General features: G+C 44.5%; 1 protein-coding gene across 1 annotated transcript; it reads left to right on the top strand.

The window, feature by feature from the left end:
* The first annotated feature begins 645 nt into the window (after positions 1-645).
* TBX19 (T-box transcription factor 19) lies at positions 646-27915 on the top strand. Its single transcript, XM_070591029.1, has 8 exons — positions 646-1016; positions 10687-10951; positions 12400-12534; positions 15257-15318; positions 16714-16775; positions 21024-21212; positions 23212-23347; positions 26596-27915. The coding sequence occupies exons 1-8, from the start codon at positions 814-816 to the stop codon at positions 26879-26881; spliced, it is 1338 nt and encodes a 445-aa protein (XP_070447130.1). The 5' UTR covers positions 646-813; the 3' UTR covers positions 26882-27915.

Here is a 27915-nt window from a genome sequence, read left to right on the forward strand (position 1 = left end):
TTCTACTTGTGGGAGGTGACAAGGGAGGTGAACAGGTTGTGGGCATGTGTAGGAGCGATGACCACCAGGGGACACCCTGGGAGAAAGAGGTCCTTAGCTCTTTTCTCCTGATCTCTGACCCTTGAGTGTGTGGCACACAGAGCACCTTCCTCCATTCTCTGGTGTGGTTGTCGTATTCCTTGGCACAGTGCCTTTGGCCTTCCATGTATGCTGTTCTGTCCAGGGCTAGCGGATGGTGAGGGCTTTAGGCTCTTGACTACGTCAGGAAAGCCTGCGTTGGCATCGAGTTTGTCGATTCTTCCAGGACCTCTTTCCCTATAGGTGCCACATGCCATGATTTAGACACAAACATGATTTGCCTGATTGTTGCAGTCTGGGCCTGGAACAATTTTAATTAATGGGAAAATGGTCCTCAATACACCGATTAGACCTCTTCAGGTACAACAAGATAAAAGCCTGATAATTTGGATGGAGTACTCTTCTTAAACGTCTACTCTATGCACGGCAGCCAATGGGAAAGCCAGGCTCTCTCCACCTGATCCAATGAGTAATTAAGAGAGGGCTTTTTCTTTCCCACCTCTCCCCTCCCTCTACCCGCCCCCCCCCCCCCCCAACTAAAGCTTAACAGGTTGGTGGTATAATTTGGAGACTTAAGGGGTGTCATGCTCAGAGCTTAGGCAAGAGCCAGGGCATCTTCTCTCCAGCTCTCCAGGCTCTGTCCAGCTGGGTTGGAAAAGCAGGCAAGGGAGAGCAAGAAGGAGGTGGAAGAGAGCAAGGTGGGTAGCATTTCTTAGTGGAGGCGGAGAGGGGCCTATGGCCATGAGTGAGCTGAGCACGCAGAAGACCAGCGATGGCACTGTTTCTCGCCTGCTCAATGTGGTGGAAAGTGAGCTTCAGGCAGGGAGGGAAAAAGGCGACCCCACGGAGAAGCAACTTCAGATCATCCTGGAGGACGCCCCTCTCTGGCAGAGATTCAAGGAAGTCACGAACGAAATGATCGTGACCAAGAATGGCAGGTGAGTTTATCTGCGGCCCTGCTTGGGCTGGCAGGGCTTAGCAAGAGAGGTCAGACCCCTCTAATATTGAAGAGGCTGCCGCTCTTCACTCAGAGGCAGCGGGGTCTGATTAAACATGCTCATGAGAAGGACCGTCTCCACGGCTTTCCCCCAGCCAACTTAATTAATTTCTCTGAGATCATTGGAGAAGTGGAGGCTGAAGCCACCTGTCTTGCATGCATTTTAAATGGAGAAATTCTGGGAAATTACTACATAGAGGGGCATGCCCCATAAGTTTGGGAAATGTGCTCAAAAGTCGGAAAATAATACTGATTTTTGACTGACTGCATATTCTGGAGCAGATCTGAGTCCCGTCTCCATTCAGATAAGGTGAAAGACAACTTTATTTGGAAGCTGGATGGTTTCCTCATAAGGATAGCAAACTTGTCAGAAATTTCAGACTAGTTGAAGATTGGGAGCAAATGGCAAATTTGGTCTCAGTGCTTCTCCCTGCATCCGCTTCCTCGTGTGTTTGTGGTGAGCGCTTGTTTGAGACTGTGTGTGTGTGAGGATGTGAGAGCCACTGCAGAAATAGTGAGACCATAATATCCCGTCTGGGAAAAGAGAAGATGCCTTCTTTTCTCTCATTGCAACAAATTGGGGATTAATTGAAACTGATCTCTGTCGGCATTTCTTGGATTCTGTTAAATCTAGACCACTCTGGAGCTGTCAAAGTAATATTAGAAGCTTTCGCTTGGTAGAGGCGACAGAAATATTTTGAAAGAAGTCTTTACTGCTGCCTGCTTGGCTGGACTGGCTCCCAACATTCAGTGGATGCTCACTGATCTTTCGGTTCACATGGTCGCAAAAGTACAAAACTTTGAAAGGCATTTTCAGTAGGGCTAGTTTGGGCAGGACTGTAATTGTCACCTTTGAGAGAAATTCTGCTCCCTATTAGGGACAAGTGGGGGTCAGCTGGACTCCTGCAGGCTTTTGTCCTTGTGCAAAATGCTTCCATTCCTGATGTCTCGCTTTTCTGTTTTTGAGTAAAATGCACAGTGTAGAAAATGAACCATTCCTTGTGTATCTGGGAGAGTTATGAACTTGAGTGCTGTTGCATGACATTAAAGTGCTTTGTAAGTGAAAAGTGTACCAGAAATAAGGGCATTTCAATAAACTGTGATTATTACTGGTAGTACGAATATCAACCTTGCTTGATGTTTGTATTCTCTCTCTCTTAATGGGTCCCATGGTTATTTCATACGTAGGGTTGATTACTTTTCGTATTTGTAATCCAGGGATACCTGCTCCTAATCTTGCTCTCTATTTACACATTGTTTTTGGCAGAAAGAAGATATAAAACATGTTTTTAATTTCAAAGAATCACCTCAAATTCCTAACTGGATTGACTTTCTTTCCTTTCAAAGATGAGAGATGACGTAATTGTAAAAATTTTATGATGCCTGATAATAAGTAGAACTTTCTGTTTGTTATTCTTTGGACTTATTGAAAAGTAGTTACACTAACACTGAGCCTCATACTCTCTTGCTGTCGGAGTGGCCACATAGGAAAGCAAAATAAGCACAATCACTAAGTAAAAATATAGTTCACCTATTACAATAAGGAACAGATAAAAGTTTCTGAAACTGTTATAAAATTCAATTTAATAATACGTGATATTGGCATGTACTTTTACAATTTAAGAAGAGCATTCTCTTGCCTTTTTTCACCTATATAATTTTTTCTCCATATTTAAAATTTAAAACTCTTCACAATTTTAAAGTTACTTAGTATTAATTATGTGAAAACTATTCGTTGTAGAAAAAGTCTAATTTTGGTCAACTTGGTTCTTCTCATCTGTGGAGGCCCCGCTGCTGTTCCCTCCTCCAGTGAACTGCATCTTTTCTTAGATTCTCTTAAGGTCTCTGAACCCCTTAGGGTCAAGATTTTGCCAGGAGGTAGAAAGTTCCCTTCATACTTCAGATAAAGAAGGGAAGACAAATCTCCAAGAAATTGATGTGGTTGATAACGAATGGGCTTGGTCTGGAATTACTCTCAATCTCTTAGTTCCACAGATTAAATTGTTAGCAACACTTTACTTCTGGATAGACACACATCTTTCTCGTTTTGTCATCTTCTTTCCTCTTCATCTCTCTTTTTCTCCTACCCATCTATTCCTGTCGGTCTCCTTCCCACCCATTTTCCGCTGGCCATAGGCCTGCTGTGTTTCTTCCAGATGCCCCATCCCTGCCTTTCACACCAACTCCTGAGCCCGATGCAGAGGGGTTTGGGGCCCTTCTCTGTGGAGAGCAACGTTCCCGGTGTTTAGTGCCGAGCCCCAGCCCTCTTCATCCACTTGGCCTGCCTGCCCTGTAGGCAGCTGACTTTTGACTGTTCTAAAAGCTTCCTGATGTCGTCAGAAAGCTCTTGTACGCTTGAGGTCTCATTTTTCTGCATAATAGCAAGTTTTGAAATAGCACAGGATGGGCTGCTGAAAGAATTAAAACACTCATTTTTGCGTGGAGACTTACTTTTATGTACATAAACAGGAGGCTTGCCTCAGACATTGATCAGAAGTAGTAAAGAGAGGATTTTCTCTGAAAAACACTGAATGATCCCCAGAAACTGGGATCCTGATAGCCTCATTCCTCCTTCCTTGCATGCCTCCCTCCTTTCTCTCTCCCCCCTCTTTCACTACTTCCTTTCCCTTTCCTCCTCCTTTTCTCCCTCCTCTCTTTTCTCTTTCGAACTTTTAGGTGCTCGTATTCAGTAGTCTTTCAGATGTGACAATAACAATTATAATTCTTAGAGCTCACGTGAGCCATCTGTAGTGGAGCCAGCTGTCATCTCCATCCTTTAAGCCAGGAACTGATATTATAGGTGCAGAAAAAAACGCTATTTCAGGCTTGGAGGCAAACAAATGAAGTCTCTTGCACCTCCTGTTTTCTTTACTGTAACATCTTCACCTTAGGGGAAAATGCTATATTTCATGTGTGTTTCCACGCAGTTAAATAATTTTGACTTAATTCTGATTAAATTTGCCTTGAGCAGGTTTTAAGAAATTGGGAGGATTTCTGATGTAACTGTCGCACCCATTTATTTTCATAAAATGAGTGTTGGAAATCACTAGATTGAATTTGCCAATGAGTAAGGGATGCTGCTGCAGGGAGTTGATGCTGGTAATTTCCAGTGAGGGCTTGCGAGAGGGGGAAAATTACAGGTGCATGTCAGGCAAATAAGTTTCCATGTCCCATAGCCCACAGTGTTTTTCTTTGCACTTGATGGTTGCAGTTTATGGGGATCATGTGTATGTGTGTAATCTGCCTCTACCCAGGCCCCTTGGTTCCCTGCTGCTATTCTTACACCTGCTCGCCTATGCATAAGCATCAACAGCCACGTGCCACTCACACCTCCTCGTGCGCGCGCACACACACACACTCCAAAAGCTCTGATGAGCACTTGATGAATATCATAGTTCTATGGGGAGATGGAGGAAGGATTTGACGATGGATTTTGCCATTGACCGTCTCTGCTGTTTCCTTGCCTGCAAAATCTGCCCCTATATCTTCCTGCAAACCTCACTCCTCACCTCCTTCAGCAGTGCTGCTCTCAAGGTCCCCTGTCAGGGAAATAAAACTGAAAAACTAGCCTCACAGCAAAGCCCAACCACCTGGGGCACGGTTTTGTGGAGTGCTCATCCGCCCTGCCACGCTGGCGCCTGCCCCTGTCTCTGAGTTAGGGCTGATTTACATAGTTCTCAGCTCTTCAAAGACTCAACGAATGGTGCCCACAGGTGAACAGATGACATCTCCCTAGATAATGCATCCCATGGTCATTGTGAGGCAGGAGAAGCTGAACTTGGCTTAGAGCCGGGGGATCTCCCGTCCCAGTTACAAGACTTTTGGCAAGTTGACTGACTTTTATTTATTCCTCATTGGCAAAAAGGAGATTAAAAAATACATGGCATCTCTTAGTTCATTTGTGATATAAAAGGAATTGTAAGATTCTTGGCAGATGAAGTGCTAAAGAGAATAGAGCAATAAACTGTGGTACCACTTTTCAGATGTGTCCTTCTAAGAGCCAAGATGTCATGGCTTCTTTACTTTTTTAAACAGCTTTATTGTGATATAATTCATGTACTATATAATTCTTCTGTTTAAAGTGTACAACTGGGTGGTTTTTGGTATATTCACAGAGTTGTGCATCTATCCCCACAAACAATTTTAGAACATTTTCATTATCCCCAAAGAAGCCCCGCATCCCTTAGCCATCACCCCCTGGTCCCCCATCCTCCCCAGCCCAGTCAACTACCAATCTGCTTACTATCTCTATAGATTTGCCTACTTTGTACATTTCATATGAATGGAATCATGCAACATGTGGTCCTTTGTGACTGGCTTCTTTCACTTAGCATAATGTCTTCAAGGTTCATCCATGTTACAGTATTTTTATTGCCAAATAATATTCCATTGTATATGTATACCCTATTTTGTTTACCCATTTATTAGTCGATGGACATGTGTTATTTCCACTTTCTGGCTATTATGAATAATGCTGCTATGAACATTTGTCTTCAAGTTTTTGTGTGGATGTGTGTTTTCATTTCTCTTGCACATACCTAGGACTGAAATTGCTGGATCATATGGTAAGTCTGTATGTAACTGGCTGAGGAACGGCCAGATTGTTTTGCAGAGCGGCTCCGTCATTTTACATTCCCACAGCAATGTGTCAGGGTTCCAATTTCTCTACATCCTCACCAACATTTGTTATTGTCCATCTTTTTTATTACAGCCATCCTAGTGAATGCGAAATGGCATCTCATTGAAGTTTTGATTTGCGTTACCCTGATGGCTAATGATGATGAGCATCTTTTCACGTGATTTTAGTTTCTTTAGAACATGAGGCATAGCTCCTGAACGTCTCATGAAAGAAGAAAAGCCTTTACACGTTTTCCTATTCTGGAATGAAAGGTCACACTGCGTTCTTTGTGAGACCTAGCATGATGCAGCCGAGAGAGAGAGGAGGCCACTGGAACCTGCTAGTGGAAATAAAAATGTGAAGTTTTTCTTCATTTGGCCTCAGCCACACTGGCCTCCTCTTTCTTCAGTAGCCCTCAAAGGTCTGGGCGTATCTGGCCCTCAGGGCCACTGTACTTGCTATTCCTTTGCATGACTCCTTTCTTCTCATTGTTTATTTGTTAGCTCAAATATCACCCCCGGCCCTACCTCAGGTCTGTCTAGAGTAGCTCCCTATGTGACATCACCCCTTTTAGTTCCTTCGTGGCACTCTTGCGGTCTAAATTATATTAAGAAAAGACCTGTTTACATTTTTGTTGCCTGACTTCTCTGTTAGAATGTAAGCTTTGTGAACTAGACACTGGCTCTGCGGCTTTTTTGCCATCGAATCCCCACCTGGAACAGCTCCTGGCATTGAGCAGGTACTCAAAAATCATTTATTAAATGAGTAAATAAATCTCTAATTAGGTATTAAGATTTGGGAAACTATTAAGGGGATTTTTCCTTTCATTCTGGCCTGATCATATTTACTTACTAGAAGAACTGAAAAGGAGAGAGACAGGAAAAACCAGTGCGGTGCATGTAATAAAAGAGAAGGCAGTGGGCAGAGTGTAAGGAGCATGGGCTTGTGCTTCCTGAGCCCCACTTTCCTCATCTGTAAATTGGGCATAACAACACTGACCTCCTGGGGGCGAAGTACGACTTAAATGAGATTATACACGTTAAGTCCTAGTTGCAGAATAAAATTCAGTATATGTTTACTATTATCATTTGAAAAACTATCTTGCATTAAATCATCTCTTAAATCTTAAGTCAGAATTGTATGGGACTTCCTAACACTTCACACCGTGAAGGTGACAGCCTTGCTGTCACACACGAGCAGTTGTGCCACTACTCTGGCAGTTTAGTGTAAGGGGAAGATATGTGAGTTTCCTCTTTTTATTTTTACACGTACTACATATTCTATTGGGAAAACTTTCAGTACTTTTAAACTTTAATGTGTGAAATGACAATTATACACATTTCATTCCTGTGTTTTCTTTTAAAAAAATAAAGTTTATCATTTCAGAAAAAGCCCTGGACTAGGAGTCAGACCAGCTCTCTGTGTACGTCATGTCAACAAGCTGGACGCCTGGCTGTCAAGATGACCCTGTCTGACCCCTGCGGTCACTTCTGATACCCACTTTTGTGATTATTTGCAAATGACATTTGTGCTTTCTGGAGGCTTCTGTTTTCTACAGTTGGCCGATATCATTAGAATAATTGAAAACATTAAAATATATTGTGAAAGGGAATAGTTTAGTCTGATTTGAAGAGAAAAAAATAGATAACAATCCTTCTTTTGGAAAAAGAACAAAAGAATATGCAGCTGGAAGAATTCAGATGACATAGGCAGCCTCCCTAGGGGAGAATCATCATTTTCATTAACATGAAAATATAATCATGTCATTAAGGGAGGGGAGAGAGGAGGCAAGTAATACAACACTCAGGCAGGATCTGGATTTGGGATGCATCATCTGATGTACTTTTTCCCCCTAGGAATTTGATTCAATTCATATACTTGTCCTAAGCTCCTATTCAAATGAATATTCTTTCCTTGAGCCCAGGAAGACAGAGGGAAGGGAGAGACAGTCCTGCTGGGAGTCAAGGGAAGGAGGGAGTCATCAGCACTAGCCGTTTCCCACAGGAAACCCCAAAGCCTAGGATCTCTGTGCAGATGAGTGTGATTCAGCTGGAGAATAAAAACTGAGGTGGTATTAAATTTATTAATTTAGTATTTTTTGAGAAATAAGATATCAGCAAATTCACCTTTGTAAGTGTACAACTTAGTAGCATGTAGAATATCCACAAAGTTGTGCAACAATCATGACTATCTAATTCTAGAACATTTTCACCACACCCATAAAGAAACCTCATAGCCAATAGCGGTGTAGGGGAGGAAGAAATTTGCCCTACACTTCTAGGTTCTCCTGGCAGGTCTAAGAATTAAACTGAGATGAGGCAATAACAGGAGAAAATCAAACAAAGGTTAATAACATTTATACATGGGAGAAACCCAGGATAACTGAGCCAAAATAATCGAAGCCACCACCTTAGATACCATCTTCAGCTAAAGACAAAAGAGGATGTTGGGGTTAGTGGTTTGGGATTCCAAAGGGGAGGAAGAGAATTCCCATGCAGATGGAAAAGCAAATGTTTGGTAAACAAATGTTTGCCATACTTTGCAGAGACAATGGGACATGGAGAGGACTTTGATCAAATGGGCCTTGCTGGGCTCCTCCCTGTCTACCACACCTCGTTTATATTATACTATATAGTTAGCTGTGATGATGGCTTCTTCCTGGAACAGGCCTTCCATCTTAAATTCTTTTAAGCAGCTAGGGGGAAGGTCAAAATTTCTTCCTGAGTCTTTTGTTTCTTAAAAATAATCAAGCCAAAGAGACACATCTTGGGGTGGCAAATTCTGCTCCCTTACAGCTATCACTCCCTATTCTACCTAGACTTCTTATCTCCGGAGGGAAAAGCAGAAGGGTGTGGTTCCTGTCAGCCAGGCAGGAGGGAGGCTGAGTTGATGCCTTTGTGTTTTCAACTTCTAGAGTCATTGCCCCAAGGTGAGATTCTAGAACAGAAGCAGAACTGAGCCAGTCAAAGGTCTTGGATATAATGACAAGATAGCCAACACATGCAGACCACTTAGAGGTGCCAGGCGCTTGAAAAAGCACTTTGCATGAATCTGCTCATTGAGTTCTTGCAACAACTTGATGAGGCTGGGTGGTGAGATGATGAAACTGAAGCTCAGAGAGGTTAAGTAAGGCAGCTTATGGCAGTATACTCAGGAAGGCTGGGAGCTGAAACTAGGCAAACTGAACCAGAACCTATGCTAAAAGTCAGGCTATCCTATGGCATCTCAAGGCTGCCATCTGTTGAATGCTTACCAAGCGCCATACCAGGAATGTGGGTGTCGGGTAGTGTAATGATAAAATTCCCCAGGCTCTTTGAATTCTTCCATGAGATTAGAAGTAGTCTCTAAGGCAGGGCATTCAGGCAAGAGAGGGTGCTGAAAACAGACCCCCACTACGTGTCCACAGTTGGAGGACTAAGTTGGAGGAGGAGCCACCAAAGGAGGTGGAAAGGAAATTTGATGAGGTGGGGTGAGCCAAGGCGGAAAAAATCCTTTATCTGTCCACAGAGCTCAGGGAGCCCATGTGATTTAAACTCAGGAGACAGGGAGCCTGGATGGCTGAAGTCCAGCTCTAGATCCATCTCTTGTCATTTGCCAGTCAGTTCCTTCACTTTCCAAACGTAACAATTCCCATTCTATCTCCCCTCAAGGCTGGGCACCTCTGGACACAGTAGGATGTCCTTGGTGACCCTCCAGTTCCTCATCTGTGCCCATCCTGCTCTTAATACTCCCATGTTCACATGGAGTGTTATGTGCTCCTGGCACCCTTGGATCCTCCTCTTAGCAGTGGGCACATTCCAGTTTTCCCCTTTTCATTCTCCTCCCAGCCTCATCAGAAGTATCAGTCCTTAGGGTGCCTCCTCCAACCCCCTTTAGCTCCGTGTCGTCTTAAAAGGTGAAGATACTCTAGGCCAGTACATCTTAAGCTTTAACGTTCCTGTGACTCACTGGGGATTTTGTAAAAGCACAGATTCTGACGGTGTAGGTCTGGAGTGAGGTCTGAGGTTCCGCCTTTCTCGTAAACTTCCAGCTGATGTTGCTCATTCGTGGACCACTTTGAGTAGCGAGGGTCTAGACGCTAGATTGTTAGCTTCTCTACCTGGGGACTCGGATTTGATAAGAGGGATTGAGAAATACGACAGCATCTGGGGCAATCAGGAGGGAGGAGGTTTGTGTCTGGAAATCAGATCTTTTGAGGAAAGATTGGAGCAACTTAGAATGTTTGGTGAAAGAAAAATAAACTAAAGGGAATCAGAAGTCAGGTGAGGTAGTTTCTCCAAATATTTGTGAGAGTGAACTTGCTGGTATTGTTCTCGAGAGTGGAAGAAGGACCAAGAAATCCAGACTAGCGTGTCTCGAAGTGTATTGGTCAAACACAGACTTTCACAAAATGCTCAGTGGAAAGATGGTTCCACTGTTATGTACGTTTAGAGTGTGCACAATCCCACAACTCCTGCTGAAAGGTTCCTGGCGCACATTGGTATAGTAAAGTCTCCGAGAAGTCCTGCAGGAAAGAAGCTGGTGTAACTTGGTGTAGCCAGGGGTTCCCCTCACTTGTTTTACTGTGAAACCATGTTTTCTCTATTAACGCTATTACTAGTATTCAGAACTTGTGTTCTTGTGAGACTGGCAAGAGCTGCTTTGTGGCATTCATGTGAGAATCCGATGTAAGCTGGGAGGAAATCTTTGACGAAAGCTCTCTGTGAGAACATGGTGTCTGATCCTCCTCTGTCAAATGACTAGAGCAGTGGTTTCAGACTTTAAAATGGAGCACAGCAATTTGAAGTACGACTCCAACATAAAATGCATTTATACAAAGAGGCTCGGTGGAACTGGGGCTGCGGGCCTGGCCTCTCCTTATTCCGCCTCCCCACTGGGGCATTCTCTGCACCCTGAGGCACTCCATGGCAGGCTCCTTGGAGTAGAGAGATGGCTGGACGAGGGGATGGTCCCTAATATCCCTCCTGTGGCTCGTTTCTGCCTTTTCTTATAGACGGATGTTCCCTGTCCTAAAGATTAGTGTTACAGGGCTGGACCCCAATGCCATGTACTCCCTCCTGCTGGACTTTGTCCCAACGGACAGTCACCGCTGGAAGTACGTCAATGGAGAATGGGTGCCCGCAGGCAAGCCAGAAGTCTCCAGCCACAGCTGCGTCTACATCCACCCCGACTCCCCCAACTTTGGGGCCCACTGGATGAAAGCGCCCATCTCTTTCAGCAAAGTGAAGCTGACCAACAAGCTCAATGGAGGTGGGCAGGTAAGATGGGTCGCTGGCTACTCCACTGCCCCACAACGCCAATTAAGAAATATCAAGGGTGCATTTAGGCAATTAGAGGGGTCCTCACTGATCGGTCACCTGGCCACCCAGCTGCCCCACAACGCCAATCAAGAAATATCAAGGGTGCATTTAGGCAATTAGAGGGGTCCTCACTGCCTCTTCTCCCACAGAAGCCAATTATTCCCCAGAGTCCAAATGTAAACAGGAATAAACAGCTCTTAATTGGTGCTTTCAGTTTTTAATGGACTTCCTGATGTTAAGAGAGAGTGAGAGAGCCCCGCCGTTTACTTAATCATCAGGGCCTTTCAGAGTTTGTCTTGCGAGGGGGCTTTTTACCCACCAGAAGGGAGCCGCGTGTGGGCACCGGGGTTGTGTTATCCCTCTCCCCTTTTTTGGTGTAAGTGGTGTGTTGGCAATAGACAAATGCCTTAATAAAAAGCTGCTCCTAAATGAAATAATTGCTACCTCCTCTTGGGCATTATGATAATTATCAATAGAATATTGAATCAACTTTGGGCTTTCAGAAAAAAAATCCAAACAAATGTTAAATAAGGAAGGTTTTATTTAACGTCTCCAATTAGAGTAAACAAGATTTTGGGGCTTTTCCTCTTTTGTTTCTTCTGGTAGGATTGTGAACACTAGTGTACTGTGTAAGGTGGTTGTTTATCACATAAAATATAGACTGTTTGGGGGGATTAGAGACATAGCTGGGAGGAAAAGGTCTTGATTACTCTCCCCCACCCCCCCATATTTCATTTTGTTCAGCCTCTTGGCTCCCAGTCTTCTCGCCCCTTTTCTGATCTCTCTGTCCTTAGCCAGCTGGGACGGGGGAATTCATTTCTTTGGGGGGGATGTAATCCACCCAAGTCTGTGATATGCAGAAGGTTCCGGTTCTTTATTAAAACAGGAAATTGAAAAGTAAACTATTATTCTGCTCAGATTTCACAACAGGAGACTTCCGATAAACCTTTTACTTGACTCACAAAGAGTGGATGACGCGGGACCCGCAGACGTCAGATGTCATCACTCTTTCGGTAGTCACTGTGAAACGCATAGTATTTTGTCAGTATTTTGAGATATTAGGGTTCCTCATATGAAGAAAAACAATGTGTTTTTCAAAACCCACATTGTGCTGAAAATAGGGAGAGAAAAAAAGGGAAGCGAGGATTTTGGCAGAAAACTGAACACTCTTTAGAACAACTCCTCCGTGGCAGAAGCTCCAACGTTATGCTCCTGGGACCTTCTGAAAAAATTCCCTCATTCAATTCTCTGAGAGGTGGGGGCAGCTCAGGGGACCTATGCTTTGAAGCGTGTGGCCCTAACTGGGTGGGTGCTGAGCTTGGGACTAACCGCTGTGCTGGCTCGTCTATCACCTGTCGTGCACTGGGCTTTGCATGTCTCCTCTTTCTCTTCTTCCACCGCAACAGATAATGTTGAATTCTCTGCATAAGTATGAACCCCAGGTGCACATAGTGTGTGTTGGAGGCGCCCATCGAATGGTGACGAACTGCTCCTTCCCTGAGACCCAGTTCATAGCCGTGACTGCCTATCAGAACGAGGAGGTGAGTGCGTGTGCAAATGTCACCTGGGAGAGAGAGGTGCGACGGTGGGGGGGTGGGGGAGGGGGTGTGGCTTTTATTGCCATGACCGAGCTTGGAGGAAAGGTAGATTTTCCAGGATTCAGACATACTCAGCAGAGAGGAAGTTGAACAGTGAGGTAGCTGCCTTCTGCTCCCTCTTGCCTGTTTGTCACAGGCCCACCAGCCCTTCCTTTTCTTGGACCGATGAGGCACAGTTGTGCATTGTAGTAAAATCAACAGAAACCCGGGAGTCTTTGCTTCAGGGCTTGGTGTGCCCTTGGCCTGCACAGCTGGGTGTCTCTCCTGCTCTAGAAGCAAGTCTGTGCAATTGATCCAACCGTGTACCTTCTTTGGGTCTGTGTTATGCTATCTGTCCTGTTTGTTAGATTTTCTGAGCACACTCGGGTCTCTTCCTGCCTAACTTGAGCCACTCTGGCGGGTAGAGCTGAATAGCCAGAATCCGGCCTCTGTGAACTGGATGGGAGCAGGATGTTTGGGTCCCTTCAAGTAGTCCAGGGGTTCCCAAGCCTGCCGGTCAGAAGCACCTGCGGGGACGGTGGGGTTCTTTTTGATTAGCTTTTAAAAAAAAATCTTAAAGGTAATAAATGTTTATTTAAAAAAACCCCACATAATAAGTAGTTATAGATGTAGGTACAGTGAAAATGAAAAATAAAAGTTTAAAATGTACTCTTTCCCTCCTGCCTTTTGAATCCCACTTCCTGGGAACACTACAAATTATAGCTTGAACTGTGTTTCTTTTCTCCGCATATTCTGTGCTTATGTAAATATATGTGAGAATATAGATTTCTTCACGTAAATTGTCTCATATTGTTCATGTTAGCCTGCAAATTTCTTTTTCTTCTATTTAACAGTGTATTATGGGTAACTTTCTTTGTAATTAGACTAAGGCATATCTCCTTTTCTGAAATGCCCGCAGAGGATACGTCATATTTCAGGCAATCAGCTCCCCACTGATGGACGCGTAGGTGGCTTCCAGTTGCTTTATTTTCTCTTGTAAATAAAGCCGCAAAGGATATCCCAAAACATCTACTGTTGTTTCTTGTGTCGTGAACACCCAGAACTGGAATTGTCCTGTCCAGGAGAGTGTATGTTTAGAATCAAGGCAGACATCGCCAGCTGCCTCCCTCCAAAGGGCAGATCCGTTTACAGGCCCCACGCCATTCTCAACACTGCAGATTACCAAACTTTTTCAGATTTCTTAATCTAATAGGTAAAAAAAAGTTATTTTATTGTTGCTTTAATCTGCATTTCTTTATTTGGAAGATTTAAAAGATATCAAGCTCCCACCCAGCGAACTGAGTCAGAATCTGCAGGGACGGTGCCCAGAATCTATAGTTTTCAAGTTCCCCTAAAGAATTCTGATGAGCATCCTACTGCCTTAGTGCCCCCAGGTGAAACTGAGTTGCAGATTTAACTCACATCATAGATGTGCAGAGAAATGTAATTTCTTTTCTATAGGTAATCTGGCCTCTTGGCTGAGCCCCTCCAGCAGGCCAGAGGGAACAGAAATTCACTGCATATCTGATAGTTTAAACAGGTCCTCAGGGGGTGCTCAGTCTTTGTAAGCTAAAAACGCTTCCTTTCCTGGATCCTTTCCTCCCCTGCTTCTCTCCCTAGGATCGAGTCTGGGTCTATGAGGAGAGAGTGTGGCTTTTGCAACTCTGGAAAGTGGGATGAGTTGGGGACCATGTCCTAGCCTCCTCTGGTCTCCAGGGCGATGCTGCCTGTTCTCTTAGTCCACGGCCGCCAGAACTTGTCATCTGGTTTCCTGCTGGGTAGATGTTCAGAAGTTTTCCTGGACACTTGCTGGACAGTTCCCTCTGAATCACCAGCCCGGCTAAGGCCTTCTCTCCAGCAAGCTACCCAGCCTGATGCTGTATTTTGGGTCTTGAATATGCCCGTGGAAATCAAGCTCAGGAAAATGTAACCTCAGAGCCTCCCTCCGCAGAAAGCATGTCCCTGCCAAGTCGATGGGGATGCCCCTGACGGGAGAGAGGGCGGGAGGTGGGTGAGGGAGCCAAAAGTCCCTTGTGACCACTGCTAGCTTTGCTCACGCGCCTTGCCTTCTCCAGGTTTGAGCCAAGAGGACATCCAGGTCATGTGGATCTGACTGCACGGCTCTCCTCCCTCTCACTCTTGATTTCTTCCCACAGTTCCTGGGCCACAAGGGCTTTTATTTTACTTTTTTTCCTTCCACCAGAAAGCAGCAAGTCTTAGGCCCTTGCTGATGTCAACATTCTTTTTGATATTTATTTATTCAGCAAATATTTGTTGCGTATTACTACATGCTGGATGTTGTTCCACGCGCTGGGAATACTGCAGTGAATAGAATAGATGTGGGCCCTGTCCTCAAGGCACTTACATCCCAGTGGGGAGAGATGAAAACCAAATATATGTCATATATATATTATATATATTTGCTCATTTCTAATGCTCTGCCCTTTCTTGGCTCACTGTTCACTGCATTTGTCATTTTCACCACATGCCACAATAAAATGCTCCTTGGCAGAGAGAGTGCAGTGGTGATTTCATGCAGAAGTGAGCAAAGGAGCATGGAGAGGGAGAAAAAAAGAGAGAGGGGAAGTATTCTGATTTTATGGAAATTCATGGGTGAAGAGAGAGGGTCCTGTTTGCACACGCGTGTTCCACTCTCACTAACACTTCTTGTCTTTGTAAACCTAAGATAACAGCTCTCAAAATCAAGTACAACCCTTTTGCCAAAGCCTTCTTGGATGCCAAGGAAAGGTGAGTACAGAAATTTCAGTAAAATCTTGTGAATTGACTTCTGCAATTGTGAAATTTATGATCATCTCGAAAGGGTCTGGACTAGTGGCACTTGCATCACCTTTGACAGAAATATGTTTTCAATATCAACTTCAATATTCAACAAAATCAACAAACTCAACGATCTGTCCCTTATAATAGGGATCAGGAGACCCTCCACTGGCAATGTTGTGTCAGCTCTGTCTTACTCTGGATTCTTGAAAGTATCACAGCCAAATTTAAAAAAAATTAAGTGATTTAGATTTTTAATAATTCGCTCTACCCTTCCCCCAATTATCTCTGAGTAGAATGGTGTCAATAACCTTGTTTTTTTAACAACTACATTTAGCCTAGTAAAGCTGAGTAATTCATGCAAGTAATTCGTAAAGATGAGAGGCCCATATCTTTCAAATCTGAGAGAAGAGAAGTCAGAGACTTCTGGGGGTGTGAATGACAATTCTACCACTTTAGGTCAGGGGCTTTATATCTCTGTATTTTTCCTTTCCATTCTAGAAAAAAAATAAAAGGATAATGGTACTTATTCTTGACTTCTATTAACAAGGCCCAGAGTATATACACGATGACCTGTGAAGTGTTCAGATTTTATTGTCTGAGTTTCAGATCGTTTCAATTCCTCCTATAACTGTCTGATTTTCCCTTTACATCTTAAAGGCTCTGGATTAATAGACAGATGTTTACAATGATGTGTCAGGGGGTCTGTCCTTTCAATATCTGACTTAATTTTCAATGATGTAGGAGACAGACTTAAAACTTTTTCAGATGACTAAAGGCCCAAAGAAAATTGGATGTGCGAGATAATAGGGTCTAGATTCAAATTGATAGTAGCACAGTATAATAAGGAGAATTTAGGACCTTGAGTAAGAGGTCCTGATGCCGAGTCCTAGCTTTGCCATTTCCCAGCTGTCTGATCTTGTGAAAGTTGGTTTACTTCCCTGAGATCCACTTTGTTAATCTGCAAAATCGGCACAGTGAGAGTTCCCTCACAGGATATCACAGGTGTGATTGTGACCTGAAGTCCTATGCCAATCTCAGCTGTGGTAATTGGGGCACGAAATTAGGCAGGCAGGAGCAATGACCACAAATCAGTATGATCAAACCAAATAGAGACTGCTGCCGCTGTAAATATGGTAAATTGAAGTAACTGTAAAATTGCAACTCAAAGAGCAGTTGAACAAGTAGATAAAAGTGCCATGGAAGTAGGAGAATGGGGGAAAGATAGTAGCTTGGAGAAAAAAGGTGTTTGATTTTCCTATTCCAAGAAATGGATTGCTCTCCAGAGATCACTGTGGCTGTGCTTTGTGCCAGACTTGTATGATAAGCTGGACGGGCCGCAACGCCCTTTTGTTACTCTTTCAGGAACCACCTAAAAGATGTCCCGGAAGCTGTCGCTGAGAGCCAGCATGTGGCCTATTCTCACTGTGAGTTGGCTGAACTGGGTGATGCCTGGGGCGTCTAGGAGCAATCTCCCACCACACTCAGAATTTTTACTTGTCCTGACGGCTTACGGTCTATTCCAAACCTTCTATCTAGACTCAACAGGTTAATTCTTCCACTCAAGACAAGTTTATGCCCTTTCCAGAATTCCCAGAGAGAACCAGTGTTCCTAAGGGGCTTAAATAAATCTTAGGCAGGAGATAAGAATGAAAATGATGAATTTCTTAGACTCTAGTTTCACGTCAGTGAGGCTAGGAACTCTCAAAAGTGCATGCTGGGTGTATCTCCCGCCTTCACACTCTCCTCTCTTGTCTCTGTCCTGGATTCCCCCTGTTGTTAGTGTTTGCTAATTTTCAGTGCCTCAGGCAGGCTGTAGCCGTGCAGATGAGGGAGAGCCTGCATTCCTTGACTGGAAAGCTGCAGGGAGAGTTGGGGTGATACAGCTGGGATTCCGCAGGTGGCATTGGCTGTTCCTGACAGGGTGCCACCCTCTGTAAGTCTCAGATTGTAGAGGAGGCCCCGTGGTGGAGCAGGTCCTCTGAAGCCGCAACAGTAACCCAAGGTCAGCGACATCAGAGTGGACAAGTTACCCCTGGTGTCTGTGACACTCTTTAATTTGGATTATAGTGGTTTGCTAAGATCCTGTCTGCAGTTTCCCACCTATGGAATTCTTCACTCCCTCCTTCTCTAAATCTTAATGCATCTTCCATTGCAGAAATGGCAGGATACCCCCATAAAGAGAAGCAGCTCTCAGAAAAGCATTTTTTAAAGTGACCTGGAATAAAAAGCCTTTTTATGTGGGAGAGGAGCGGTACAGAACCACACCTTTTCAAAGTCCATGCGTTGCAGTCTTCTCAGTAAAATTCTTGAGATGTGTACGTTGTATGTGGGCAGAAGTGTGGTTCTGGGGATCTCTTGCCTGGCTTTGCCCACTGGACCCCTGAATCTTGATTCTATTAGTCAGATAGGGACCCCTCAGGCCACATGTCTATACAACAATGGGAAAAGGAAGACGACAAAAGGATTTGTTGAGAATGACTGACCCACGCTTTGTGAGATGAACTCTGTACAATTTCCTTACTTATACTTAAAAAGTATTAAGCAAAGACAATGGTTTCTAATCAAAGCTCCATTTCCTTATTATTGAAGCCCCAGGGACAATCCTTAGTCAACAATCTTGAGGCACAGCTCTGGCCCTGTCTGAGTCCTCATCTGCGGGTATCTCAGTTGAGATCTGGTCGGTGAGACGCGCTTCTTGTTTCAGGGCCTGCGTTACTACGTCTCAGTCTTTATCCGTGAACTCACTTGAAGTAGAGCCTTCTATTCCGAATCAATATTTTTTATTGTGGCAAAAAACACATAATATAAAATGCACCCTCCCAACAATTTCCAAGTGTACAGTACAATATAGTCAACTACACGCACATTGTAGTGCAGTAAATTCCCAGACCCTCCGCGCCCCCCCGCATCCTGCGTGACTGAAACTACTTCTCCAAGCAACGCCTTGCCTCTCCCTCCCCCTAGCCCCTGGCAGCCACCATTCTACTTTCTAGCTCTCTCTCTCTCTATCTAGTTTAGATACCTAAAACATAAGGGGAATCATGCAGTATTTGTCTTTTTGTGACTGGCTTATTTCACTTGGTCTAGTGTTCTGAAGCTTCATCCATGTTGTAGCATCTGACAGGATTTCCTTTTTTTTTTAAAGCTGAGTGATGTTCGATAGTACGTATACACCAAACTTTTTTATCCAGTTATTTGTCGATGGACATTTAGGTTATTTCCACCTCTTCGCTATTGTGAAGAATGCTACAGTGAACATAAATATGCAAATATCTTCAATTCTTTTGGATATATACCCAGAAGTGGGATTCCTGGATCATGTCGTAGTTTTATTTTTAATTTTTTGAGGAACCTCCATACTGTTTTCCATGGCAGCTGCGCCATTTTACATTCCCGCCAACAGTGCACAAGGGTTCCAATTTCTCCATATTTTGCCAACACTTGTTATTTTCTGGTTTTGTGTTGTTTTGTTATTGATAATGGCCATCTTAACAGTATGAGGTGATATCTTATGGTTTTGATTTGAACTTCCCTGATGATTAGTGATGTTGATCATCTTTTCATATACTTTTTGGTCATTTGTGTGTCTTTGGAGAAATGTCTATTCAAGTCGTTTACCCTTTTTTCAGTCGAGTTTGTCTTTTTGTTGTTAAGTTGTGGTTGTTCTTTATATATTCTAGATATGAATCCCTTATCAGATATATGGTTTGCAAAGATTTTCTTCCATCCCATAGGTTGCCTTTTCAGTTTGTTGGTTATTTCTTTTGCTGTGCAGAAGTTTTTAAGTTTGACGTTCCATTTGTCCATTTTTGCTTTTGGTGTCATCTCCAAGAAATAATGGCCAAATCTAATGTCATGAAACTTTCCCTTGTGTTCTCGTCTAGGAATTTTATAGTTTTAGGTCTTACATTTGTCTGTAATTCATTTTGAGTTATTTTTTAGATATGCATAAGATAGTAGTCCAGCTTCTTTCTTTTGCACATGAATATCCAGCTTTCCTGACACCATTTGTTGAAGAGACTATCCTTTCTCCATCATATAGTCTTGGCACTCTTGTTGAAGATCATTTGACCATATAAGTGGGGGTTTATTTCTAGACTCTCCTTTCTGTTCCATTGATCCATATGTCTGTCTTTATGCCAGTACCATACTACTTTGATTATGGTAGCTTTGTAATATATTTTGAAATCAGGAAGTGTGAGGCCTCCACTTTTGTTCTTCCTTCTCAGGATTGTTTTGGCTATTTGGGGTCTTTTGAGAGTCCATATGAATTTTAGGATTGCTTTTTTTCTACTTCTGCTGAAAATGCCATTGGGATTTTGATAGGGATTACAGTGAATCTGTAGATTACTTTGGGTTGTATGAATATTTTAATAATATTAAGTCTTCTAATCCATGAACATGGGATGTCTTTCCATTTATTTCTTTTTTCTTTAATTTCTTATGGCAACGTTTTGTGGTTTTTGGTGAATAAGTCTTTTGCCTCCTTGGTAGAGTTTATTCCTAAGTATTTTGTTCTTTTGATGCTGTTATAAGTGGAATTGTTTTCTTAATTCACTTTTTGGATTGTTCATTGTTACTGTATAGAAAGGCAACTGATTTTTATGTGTTGATTTTGTATCCTGCAACTTTGCTGAATTTGTTCTAACAGTTTTTTTGTGGAACATTTAGGGTTTTATATATAAGATCATGTCATCTGCAAACAGATAGTTTTATTTCTTCCTTTCCAGTTTGGATGCTCTTTCTTTCTCTCTCTCTCTTTCTCCCTCCTTTTCTCTCTCCTTCCTTCCTTCCTTCTTTTCTTTCTTGCCTAATTACTCTGGCTAGGACTCCAATACTATGTGGAGTAGAAGTGGTGAGAGTAGGCATCCTAGTCTTTTTCATTATCTCAGAGGAAAAGCTTTCAGTTTTGCTCCATCAAGTTTGATGTTTGCTGTGGGCTTGTCATACATGGCTTTTATTATGTTGAGGCAATTTCCTTATATTTGCTTATTGACTCTTTTTTGTCATGAAAGGATATAAAATTTTGTAATTGCTTTTTGCTGCGTCAGTTGAGATGATTATTCAAAAATAAATTTCTATGAGCTATTTTGCAGCCTTCTAAAATGTTCTGCAAGGTTCTTGCCATCAAGATGTGCTAGCCAGCTCCCTCTCTGCTTTCAGAGTCCCCTATTGGGTGGTGATGGAGGCATCCTGTTTCCTTTTGCTTGGAGTGAGAACTAAGACCCCTTCCCACTGGGCAGAAATAGAGAGGCCTCCACTCTTTCTGTGTTACCACATTAAACATTCCCTAGTAGCTGTAGATCAGTGAGTTACATATACATCTAACACTCCTTCCTAGACTGACTTCTAATCTAATTCAATTAAGTCAGAAGCAACTTAATTTTTACGTTTCTATTAACTTACACTTTCAAATAGTCTTTCATATATCTGTGATTCCAGTGTTCCTTAAGAGGTTTCAAACTTTGATAGGACCTGTCATTCATCTCCCAAGAAGCCAACTTAGCTGCGAACGTGGAAGGACAGTGCCAGTGGGGGTGGTGGCACTTATCTGCACGTGGGCAGATAGTGTCCTTCACACAGAAACATAGCTGTGCAAAGTGGCTGGTTACCTGACTTTTTGTATAAAGTTCACAGTGTCAGTTTCTGTATCTTCCTCTTGTCTGTTTTAGTGGGAGGATGGATCTTTTCCAATCCGGATGGAGTGTGCACAGCAGGAAATGCTAATTATCAGTATGCTACTCCTTTGCCTCTGTCTGCTCCCCACACCCACCAGGGCTGTGAGCACTATCCTGGCCTCCGAGGACACCGGCAGGCTCCTTACCCTTCTGCTTACATGCATAGAAACCATTCTCCCTCAGGTGTGTGGTTCTGCTAATGATACCCTTGGGGATATGAGGGGGAGCGGGGTGGAGAGAAATGGATAAACAGATAGTAAAAAGAAGTATCTGCAGATGGAACCCCTTTCATCTAATATATGTGCTGTTATTTTATATTATTATTTTAATGTCTTAGTTTGTTTACTAATATAACATTATTAGTGTTTTGTAATTATTTCAGAAGACAGTCTCCTGGTTCTAATGGGAGTAAAGGCCTCCTCCCAGGGTGCTGGAGTCCCGAGCAGTTTCAGGCTGCAGCTCTAAAAGCCAAGAGAAGTTGTGGGGGTCCGAGACACTCAGCTCAGGGCCTTCACTTGGCCTTTTTCTACAGTTGTGTTGCATGGGAAGTCCAGGGAAGGGAGGGAGAAACGAAGGAAGGAAAGGAGAAATGAATCCAAAGGTTGATTTCTCATTCAATTATTCATGCGGCAAATATTTATTACAGGCTGACTGTGCCAGTTTCTGTCCATGAAGAAAATAGACAAATACTCGCTCATGGAGATTCTATTCTCAGACAGGGAGATTGATGTTAAATAAAACAAATAAGTACAGTTCATGGCACTGGAGATGGAGGAAAGTGTTAAGATTCCAGCCTCAGAGACCTCCTGAGCTCTGAATCTGCAGAGGGCTTTCCTGGTCACCAGCTACCCGTCCCTGTGGCCCTTCACCTGCTACTCCCGGCAACTGTGACAACTCCTGCCAGGAAGGGAGAAAATGTAGCTCATTGATATCAGAAACTGAGCAGTGTCCTGCTTCTTTCCCATCGTCAGCACACAATACATCTGAGCATCTGCTGTGTCCTGGGCGCTCCTCTAGGCCGTGGGGATAGCAAGGCAGTTAGGGTATAGTTTCTTCCCTGGAGGAGCTCAGGGCTCTGTGAATACATAAATAATTCATCACAATACAATGTGGTGAGAGCTCTAACATGGTCCTTGGACCTGCAGCATCACTTGGGAACTTGTTAGAAATATGGACTCTCAGGTTCTCATTCTGAAAGAGTCTACATTTTAACAAGATCCCCAGGTGATTCTTATGCACGTTAAAGTTTGAGAAACATTCTATAGAACACATATGCCCGGATGCTATGGGAATCAAGGAAAAAGAGCAGTGAGATCTGCCCAGAGGGATTGACATTTAACTTGAGCTTTGAGGGATGAATAGAAAAGGACAGAGGGGGCAGTGGGCAGGGGTGAAAGGATGGATGACATGGGACACAGGCAAAGGTGCAGAGCACTCCAGGTAAGACAGCAGTATGAGCAAAGACATAGAAGGGTGAGAAACCCTGGGTTGGCTGGGGAACAGATTTGGAACAGAGTGTGGAGGAGCAGGGAGAGGTGGAAGATGCAAGAGCTGAGGCTGAAGAAGTTGCAAGTGTCAGACCATGAAAAAGAGTGACTTGGCCACATATCTATACTGGCATCTTCTTCCTCTCTCTCCTCTCTCCCTCCTTCCTCCCTTCTTCTCTTTCCTTCTTCCTCTCCCTTAGGTATACACTGTTTATGCAAATGGAGATTCAAAGACATAGAAGACACTATTCTTGAGAAGTTTAAATCTACTTGGGGCTGTTGAGAAGAATAAGGTCCTTGTTCTGAGAAGTCTCATCTGGGGCACTGGTGGCCCTTGGGCTTATCTTGAGGGGCTGATGATATGGTCCGTTCTTACAGAGGAGTGATTGTGGTGACATGAGTTAGACAGATCTGTGTCACAAAGGGCAGATCACCTCCCTCTGTGTCTCATGTATAAAATGGAGATGATAAGTTGTTGTTGTGAAGATTAAAATATGAGCGGCATGTGGCATATGGTTGACATTCAATAAACCTAAGTTCCTCCCTCTTTTCTGTTTCCCTCAGAAGGTACTAACCAACTATTGGCACCTGTAGCACAAGCCATGGTTATATTTTATCCTAGGATCATGTCATTGGTCGCCATCTTTATATATTCCGCATGCTCCATCAATTCAACTGTTGTTATTTTCCCAAAGTGAATTTGATAGAAAGCTCCAGCAATAATCTGCAAGTTTTCTCCGGAGCTGACAGCTGGACGTCCTTATCCTCCACACCCCATGCCAGCATCCTGTCTGTACCCCACACGAGTGGACCAATGAATCCAGGGCCTAGGTAAGACCAACACCAGCAACTTGCTCTCTGGTGGGCTTGGGAGTTTACTTTAGGGCTGGGGACCCAGCTTCGCTCTTTTTCCTAAGTGGCTTGCTCTGAGCTATTGTCCTGACTTCTAAGCCACTAGGAAGTAACGGTAACAACAGGATGGACCTTTTACTCCTGGAGAGTGGGGAGTGGGAAAGCACTGCTCAGAGATATACTCTTTCTTTTGTAGCATTGGTATTTTGTTTTTAAAAGGGAAAAGACATCATGGCCTGGGCTCATTCATCTGGAGCCGGTCAGAAATACCATACACTGTGGTAGGAGCAGATAGATACCGAATACAAGGAGATCGAAGGGGAAGAGTGTAAATACACACTGAGATCTCAAGACCTGATTGTCCATATTCTCATAAGCCACCCATTCTAACAAGGGGACAGATAGTGGGTGCCTGGACCACACCCGGGTGACAGGGCTAAGTGTAGCATGTAGGACCCACGGCATCACTCTCACACCAGAGACCTGCATTTCGTTCTGACTTCTGGAAATCAGTGTGGTGGCGTGGAAAGGAAAGGGGCCTTGGAGTCTGACAGCACTTCTGTCAGGACTCTGGCTTGAGTCCCAGTTCTACTCTGATTGACTTTGTGACTTTGTCGATTTTCTTAGCATCACCAAGCTGTAGCTTTCTTATCTTGTAATATGGAAATAAGATGAGCTACTCTGTAGGTTATGGGGACACCAAAATGAGAAATCACAGGAAAATGCTTTGTAAGTAATAATGTGCTATATAGAGGTCAGCTGTTAGGTTCAACATAGATAGGCAGAATTTTGAGAAGGCCCAACAAGGGGATTCAAAATTACAAGACGGTACTTGGGGAGATGGCAGATGTCTTGGTGTCTGTAGGTCTAGCAAAAGGGAGGAGAATGCAGGGCTCGGGCCCACAGCAGAGCTCCTCAGGCTTCACTGTGCATTAGGATCATGGGGAATGTTGTTTAAATACGGAACCTGATCGGCAGGTCTGGGTTGGGGCCAGTCTGCATTTTTAGCAAGCTTCCAGGTGTGGCTGATGTGGCCTAAACTGTGATCTTGATGTCCATGTTGCTGCGGCCCACAGGGTCTAGCGCGGTGCTGTCCAGTGCAGGCGCCACGAGCCACCTGTGGCTGTTGAACCCTTGAAATGCAACTAGTCCAAATTGAGAGGTGCTGAAAGTGTAACATACACACAGAATTTTGAAGACTTAGTACAAAATAAAGGATAAAAGTAATTTTTTTACGTCAAGTGCATGTTGAGATGATACTTTGAGTATTTTCAGTTACCTAAAATATTATTAATAATAAGTTCAGTTTTTCTCTTTTTATCCTTTTTATTTTTAAAAATATGGCTACTAGAAAATTTAGCCTTGCATTTGTGGCTCATATTTTATTTCCTTTTTTTTTTTTTTGAGGAAGATTAGCCCTGAGCTAACTACTGCCAGTCCTCCTCTTTTTGCTGAGGAAGCCTGGCCCTGAGCTACCATCGTGCCTATCTTCCTCTAGTTTATATGTGGGACGCCTACCACAGCATGGTGTGCCAAGGGGTGCCATGTCCGCACCTGGGATCCGAACCGGCGAACCCTGGGCCACCAAGAAGTGGAACGTGCAAACTTAACCGCTGCGCCACGGGGCCGGCCCCTCATATTTTATTTCTATTGGACAGTGCTTGACTGGAGGCTCTAAGGGAAATGCACTGATTTGGGCTGTGGTGGGAAGTGAGAAAGAGTGTCCTTGAAGATATTAAGCAATCATGTGCCTAGTTCTGTACTAGATATTTTATGTAAGTCATTTATAGTATTTAAAGGCATCTACAAGGCTGGTATTAAAACTCCTATTTTACTAATGGAGAAACTAAAGCTCGGAAGTGTTAAAAACTTCCTGTAAGCAAGTGATGTAACTCAGAGCCCTGGTCTTCCCACTGGCCCAGGAGGCATCAGGAGGGAGCTCCGGGGGATATTGAAAAAAAGTCTCTTCTGGAGGTGGGGCCAGAATCCCGGCAAGCAGAGCTGGCTCAGAAAGAAGCCCAGGGCATGGGCTTCTGCAGGTTTCCTATGGTCCAATGAGGTCTCTGGTATCTGAAATATGGCCCAGAGTGCAGGGTGGCGTAGCTACCTCTGGTTCCCTCGTTGGCATATTTAACCCATTCCTGACTTTATAAAGATTTTGCAAGAGAAAAACAAATGTGTTCAGTGCCATCACTGGGTAATGAGCCTATTGTCAAGCAATGCAGTGTCAGGCAATGCAGGGTCAGGCAATGCAGAGACTCTAAGATGTCAAACGTGGTGACGACTAAAGGCTTGAAGCATCGCGGGTGATTCTCCCTGTTCCGACTGCGGTCATTTTCATCTAGGTTCTATGTTAAGATGCAAAATTTGCTGCACATTACAATCAACTGGAAAGCTTTTAAAAATCCTCATACCCAGGCTGCATGCCAGACCAGTTAAATCAGAATGTCTGGGCGAGGGCCCAGGCATCAGTATTTGTTTTAAAACTTGCAAGTTTGTGAACCAGTCTAAGGAATAAGAGAAGGCCAAGGAAGTGGTCCAGCTGCCTGGCTTTTCCGCCAGGAACCAGGGCTGACAGGTAGAGACCAGGAATGCGAGACGGAATTATCACAGCCACCATGGACTGAGGGCCATGTGCTAGGCATCGTCTGCTCATCATCCTGTTTAATCCTCACGACAATATCTGTAAGGTATGTGTAATTATCACTCCAAATCTTGAAGACGAGGAAACTGAGGCTCAGAGAGATTAAATAATTTGACCAAAGTCATGGAGTTAGTAAGTGGCAGAGCCAGGATTCAAACCCAGGTTTTCTGACACAGTGAGTCCTGGTTATTACGCCGCATGGCTTCTCCTGGCCAGTGAGGGATCTTACTTCCAGATCCTCCCGTCCGAATGTTCCCCTTTCCCTCCTGTCCATGTAACCAGCTGCAAGGGAGGCCTAGAGAAATAAAATGCTGTGTTTAAAATGAACAACTTGCCTGGCGCAGGGCCAGTGTCAAAATTTAGGGCTCGGGGCCCCTAATCGTATGCTTATTCCACTACATCTCGCTGCTTCTCTTGGCGTCTGTGCAGAAACAGGGCCATTCTGTGTCCAAGCTAGAAACAGAGCCGTGGCCAGGTGCCATCTCCCTAGACCCGGCGGCTTCTCTCAGCAGGTGTACATGCTCGTCAGGTGGCAGTCTTTCCAGGGAGCGTCACCAACCATCATCTCTCTCTGTCTCTGCAGCCCCTACCCTTGCCTGTGGACCATCAGCAACAGCGGTGCGGGCCCTGCCGGGCCGGGCACAGAGATGCACGCTGGCTCCCCGGGAGCCTTTCTTCTGGGTAACCCAGCTGTGACTTCGCCCCTCTCCACCCAGGCACCCACCTCGGCTGGCGTGGAGGTTCTAGGGGAGCCCTCGCTGACCAGCATCGCCGTGTCCACCTGGACAGCAGTGGCCTCGCATCCCTTCTCAGGCTGGGGTGGCCCGGGTGGGGGTGGGCTCCATTCTCCCTCCTCCTTGGACAGTTAGGCAGGATCTTAGGGAAGGGGTCAGCAGAAAACCTTCTATGTGTAGAGCTCTAGGAACCCCCTCCATTGAGCCCAGTGAGTCAGACTGCAGGTCTCCCCACCCCGTGAGCTAGAGGGTGGGTGCGTCATACCAGAAGCCCACTGGAGGACGGATTAGTTTGCAAGATGCTGTTATTGTCCCTTCCGTCTCTCCATCGTTTTCTTTTTGGGCTCTCTTCTTCTCTGCAGCTTCTCCATGCCATGCTCAGGCGACAAAAGCTCTTGAGAACCTTCCTTGTGCTCTGCCTGTTACTCTCGGATGATTCTAGAAGGCTGCACTTCCTGTTCTGTGGGTGCAAAGCTGTTAAGTGAGCTCAGAGTTTACCTAGCCTAAGGCCACTGCTTCCTAGCTTTGTGCAGCCCTGGAAAGTAAGTGTCACCAGAGAGCAAGAGGGTGTGAGTTCACAGAATGAAGGTAACAAAAATAGAGCTAATCATGTAATGCTCAGAGCAGTGTGCCTGGAATTGAGGAAAGAAGATGTCATTCCGTTGCTCAGAGACCTTTGATGGCTCACCATTGCCTGCAGAATGAAGTCACATCTCCTTACTAGAGGGAGATCCCCTACCGTCTAGCCAGACACTCCTCTGGCTTTAGCTGCCTCTATATTTCAGTCAAGGCAGACATTCCGTCTCTGTTCTCTGGACATGCAGTGTCCTATCCCCTCTATACCTCCTCCCACCGTCTCTGTCTGGTCCCACCTGTGCGAAGCCTACCCACCTCCCGGGCACTGGCTGTGGTGCCACTCCCCACAGCAAACCCCCCATCAGCCAGGGCGCAGCCCGTCCGGGCCAGCTCCCTGCTCTCCTGCTGGTTCCGCCTCTGCTGTAGAGCTCACCTTGCTCTGCCTGTGTTTTTGTGACCTGTGAGTGTGTCTCTCTCACTAGACTGTGAGCCCCTACCTTGGGGTGAGGCCTGGCCTTCTCGTCGTTGTGCCCACAGCACCTGGCACTGTGCCTTGCCTGTAGTCGTGCCTAATAAATACTGGCTGAGTTGAA

The sequence above is a fragment of the Equus przewalskii genome, chromosome 23 (assembly GCF_037783145.1).
Source record: "Equus przewalskii isolate Varuska chromosome 23, EquPr2, whole genome shotgun sequence".
Taxonomy (NCBI): domain Eukaryota; kingdom Metazoa; phylum Chordata; class Mammalia; order Perissodactyla; family Equidae; genus Equus; species Equus przewalskii.